We start from the raw sequence: 4521 nt of genomic DNA, 5'->3' as shown, positions 1-4521 counted from the left end.
AGAGCAGAACAAAAGAAAACTTCTGAAGGAATCCCAGAAACAGTTTGTCGGGAATGTTGCAAGGCCTAAAACGTGCCAGGTAAGAAAACCTTTTAGTGCCTGTGGCTGAGGAGAGAATGAGATATGTGGTGTAAACTTGTACCGTGAACTACTTTTATCACCCCATCACTCGAAATACACAGCTGAGATTTTTACTGATCCCTCTGGTGATGGATGTAAATCCTCCAGACTGACTTGAAGGGACAAGTGCTGTTGATTTGCTTCAGCCACAACTGCAGGGATTTGATATCTAAAATATCACTGTGGCTCTAGTTCTTTAGAAAGACCACAGAAAAAATATCACATTATGATACACTGTGTGTGTGTGTGCATACGTGTGGATGTTGATGCTGTTTGCTGCCCTGAGACAGGCAGTGTTCCAGAGACAGCCTGAGAGGTAACTTCAGTTTTCTCATTGACCACCGAGCCTCAGCATCACCGTTTGAAACATAAATTTTATTGCAACAGAGAATTAAAAATAGTACATTTGAAAGAGTTGCAGAGTGCATGTCATCAAAGAACTAGTCAGAAATCACAACTCAAGCAAATCATGTACAATTGGAACAGAAAGTTTTATTAAAACAAGTGGAAATCAAACTCAAATTTTCCTTGTTTGTTTAATTTCACCATAACTGTGGATTGTGTATTTACAGTCTTCGCCTCTTGTGGTGAAGGTTCTGCTCAGGGCAGGGCAGGGATGGATGGGGAGGAGAGGTGGGTTTCAAAAGCTAACAGGATGTGAAAGTTTTCCAGAAGAAGTTCTTGCAGCCTGCTTTGCGTTCCCGGGGTGCCAGAGCGGGGTTTGAGTTAGCCGAGCGCTCCAGCTCCAGTCTCACTTCATCCTGCTCAGCCCCTCGGGACAAGTCCTCAGACTCCAGGGCTTCATTTTCTGTCTGACTTGGCTCTGAAAGCAGTTCTGCCAAAAAGTACTTGGCCAGTTCCTTGGGGACAAGAGACAGAAAGGGAGAAAGAGATAGAGAGACCACAATTACTCCTTGATTTTTGGGAGCTCACCACTCTGTTCCTCTAAGACTCCTCCGTGGCCAGATTAGAGACATTCAGGATGCAGGAGGGGAAGAGGAGCCCTGGCTTTCCGAAGAGCCCAGCCTGACAGCTGCTATGCAGCAGTTGTGTCTGTGGCATCCACCTGGTGTGGGAACAGATTGCTGTCCTGTCTGTGACAGGGAATAAACTCGTCTTTACCTTCTCTCCTCACGGCTCCGGCACTCAGCGCCATACTCAGCAAGGATGCCACGAGCCTGCTGCTAAAGTGACTAGGGAAAGGTCTTTAGGGGAGCTGCCAGGGGAGGTTGAATTGGTCACCGTCTCGTGGGACTTAATTTTCTTCCAGTCCCTCCAAGCCTCGGCTGTCACCCAGGATGGATAAAGCCATTGTTCTGTGTTCTGGGGAAGCTGCCTTCATTCTGCGACCCGGAAAAACCCTCGGGAGCTTCAGCAGGGGCTCTGCCCTGTGCCCCAGCAGCGCCTGCTCCTCGCTGACCACCAGCACCCAGCCGGACTGTCTGACCTCCCAGCACACGCTGCCCGACCTATGGCTCAGCCCCGGCGGGGAGCCGGGGGATCTGTGGGGAAGGGGCTCTGCAGCAAGGAGCCGGGCGTCTGAGACACGGCCATTGGGGAGATCTGGCGAGGATCTGGAGGGGTCTGTGCAGGGGCTCTGACGGGGACCAGAGGTTCTGCAGAGGGGAACCGGGGTGTCTGTAGAAGCGGGAGCCTGCAGCGCGGCCGCCGGGGTGCCCGAGGGGTGCCCGTCCCGTCGGGGGGCTCTCACCTGCTTCCCGGCGGCGGCGGCCAGCGACTTCTGCAGGAACTGCCGGAGCCGCGGGTCCGAGGGGGCGGCCGAGACGGTGCCGAGGGCCAGGGCGATGGAGAGCAGGGCCAGGGCGCACTGGAGGCGGCACGACAGCATCTCGCCGGCGGGTCGGGCGCGGGAGGAGGCGGCGGGAGGCGCTGGAGGCTCCGCTGCGGCTCGGCTCCGGCGGTGGGGATCTCCTCGATGCCAGCCGCCTTTATAAACCCTTCTCCTGACGTCAGGGAGGGGGCGCCCCCCTCGCCCCACGCCGCCGGGGGTGGGTCTCTGGGACGGGGGGGGGGGAGCGGGACCGGGGATGCTCCGCTCTGCCCGGCGCCGGCCAAGCCTCCACGGCTCCCCCTGAGCTCCCCTCCCTCCCGGCCGCCCCCAGCCCCCCGTCCCCAAATCACCGCCTTTCCAGAGCTCCCGGCCCTGCCCGTCCGCCCCCTCCTCCCCGGCCACAAGCCCACCGGAGCGGCGGGGGGGGGGTCCCGGCTGTCACCGCCCACCCGCGGCTCTGACCCGGTGCCGGAGGGTGAAGCCCCCCAGCAGTCGCTCTGCCAAAGCCCCTCGCCCTGGAGCCGCCTCCCGCCCCGTCGGGTGAGAAAAGGTTCCAGAATCCGGGGAGCTGCAAAGGGTCCCATTAAGGGCGATTGCCTCCGGCAAGGGGTGGGGGTGCTGAGGTGCCCCTGGGGTCCTTTTTGCCTCCCCCCCGTGGGTCTCTCCGGCACCGGTCCGTTCCCAGATTCCCTCCCAGGAGATCGTCCCGGCTCCTGCCGCGGCTCTGCGGCTCCGGGGAACCGAGACAAATCGGTGCCTGGTCGGGGAGTGCTGCTCCCTGGATAACTGATCCTTGTCTCCATCTCAGGATTACTGGACGTGGTGTTCCTGTGGGATGCACCCGTCCCTCTGCGATGGTCAGTCTCCCTCACTCCTCCAGCCTTTCCCTGCGGGCTGGCTGGTGCCCACAAAGGGAAAAGCTGCTTCAAAGCCCCTGAAGGATCAGCCTCCTCAGCTGTCTCCCAGCTGTCAAGAGCAGAGCAGGATGTGCTGGAAAGGGCCTCTGTTGTCAAAAAAAGGGGTGTCAGAATCTCTCCTATCTCAATTTCCAGCTGAGGAAAGTCAAAGACTTGAGGGAACAAGAACTCAAGCGCTGTGAAAAGGTCTCCAGAAACCTTCAAAATGACATTGTTTTAATGATGAATTGATGTGCATCCCCCACCCCACTTTCAGCCCTTTCAAACCTGGTGCTGCTGAGGCTGACCCGGGAGTATGAAACATGAAACAAAGTGTTCCTACTCTTTTTCACAGTCCAACATGATAAACTTGTGCTGGTTGCTGATTCCAGGCCAGGTGGAACTTTGGGCTGCACTGTGACTGTCCTCCCTGGATGGCACCTCCTTTCCTTTGTGCAGTGCAGCTCTGCAGCCTCACATAGCTTTCATCCTCTTCATCTTTCCCAAATGGTGGAGCAAAATTAATGAAAATCATGAGAGAATAAGCCTTCCTTTGTAGCCCATCAATCCCTGAGGTCTGGGTTACTTGTACTGCATTTATTGCCGGTTTTTCCCCATCTGCCTGATGTGAGCAAGGCCAAGCTCTGTGCTCTTGGGACCCTGTCTGCCTTCCAGCACTGATCTTTCTCTGGGGAAACCAGTAGAGAAGACTCATCCCCTGCTCTGGTTTAGACAGATTCCATTGCTTTGGGCACAGGACACAGTCTCCTACCAAGGCCAAGGGAAGTGATTGGACCCAAAAGAGCAGATTGTCCCTAAGGGCCATGACTGTCAGAGCTTTTCTCTACACCAAGACCTGGTGTTAGCAGCTGGAGCAGCATCTCTCTCCTCCTGTGGGCAGAGAAGCAGAGCCAGTTTCTGGGCATGGCAAATGGCCAAGGCAGCAGATGCCAGGGCATCAAACCTCTCCTGGACCTCTTGCCTGCCTTTAGGACAGGTTTCCTAGGAAAGGATTCTCTTAGCACCAATAATTTCACCACTTTTCTAGATGTGCCAATAGCAGCAAGCTAGGCTCTCCTATTCTACTTGCACTGAGAATAGACTTGTTTGGTTGCCCCCACGCTCTCCTGCTTGGCACAGCCCAGCCTAGCTGTGCCACACTGCAGTGCAAGCCTGGGCCAGCTTTGCAGAAGGGTCCAGCTCCCCACCAGCTCATCCCACAGCCCAGGGCAGTGCAGCCTGCTTGGGTTCCACACTGGGGAGGAACAGAGATGGAAATGGAAGACCAGACTGGGTTATTTCAGGCTCCCCTGTGGCTTATCATGGCTGAAGCTGTTACCTAATGTCCCCTGCCAGTGCACACGCAGGCAACTCTCCAGGCTGGCATCCCTTCTGTCATTCAGCCTGCTACCCCAAGGGGATGGGGACACTGGGAACCCTCACCACTCCAGAGCTTCCATCCTGCTTTGGCTTCCACAGTGATGGATCTGCCCTGAAGTGCCAGGGGGTCAGCTCAGCACCTCTATTTCTTAGGGCACAGCAATAGGCTGGAGTGCAGCCTGGGACTGCTGTGTAGGATGGAGAACTGTGCTACATGTTGTCACCCTTTGGACCCACCTGGACACCCACATGGAGATGAGAGCTGTAGGAGCTGGCACAAGGCAGGAACAACCTCCTTGATGAGTTCCTCTCTTTATAATTTCCTGCTAACTT

General features: G+C 56.2%; 1 protein-coding gene across 1 annotated transcript; it reads right to left on the bottom strand.

Moving 5' to 3' along the window:
- Window positions 1-474: 474 nt before the first annotated feature.
- SST (somatostatin) lies at window positions 475-2053 on the bottom strand. Its single transcript, XM_015637112.2, has 2 exons — window positions 1832-2053; window positions 475-980 (listed from the first exon to the last, which is right to left on the bottom strand). The coding sequence occupies exons 1-2, from the start codon at window positions 1967-1969 to the stop codon at window positions 768-770; spliced, it is 351 nt and encodes a 116-aa protein (XP_015492598.1). The 5' UTR covers window positions 1970-2053; the 3' UTR covers window positions 475-767.
- Between the last annotated feature and the right edge of the window lie 2468 nt (window positions 2054-4521).

Source organism: Parus major, chromosome 9, assembly GCF_001522545.3.
Source record: "Parus major isolate Abel chromosome 9, Parus_major1.1, whole genome shotgun sequence".
NCBI lineage: Eukaryota > Metazoa > Chordata > Aves > Passeriformes > Paridae > Parus > Parus major.
Note: the sequence above shows the minus strand (reverse complement) of the source record. Positions and strands in the feature narration are given on the sequence as shown.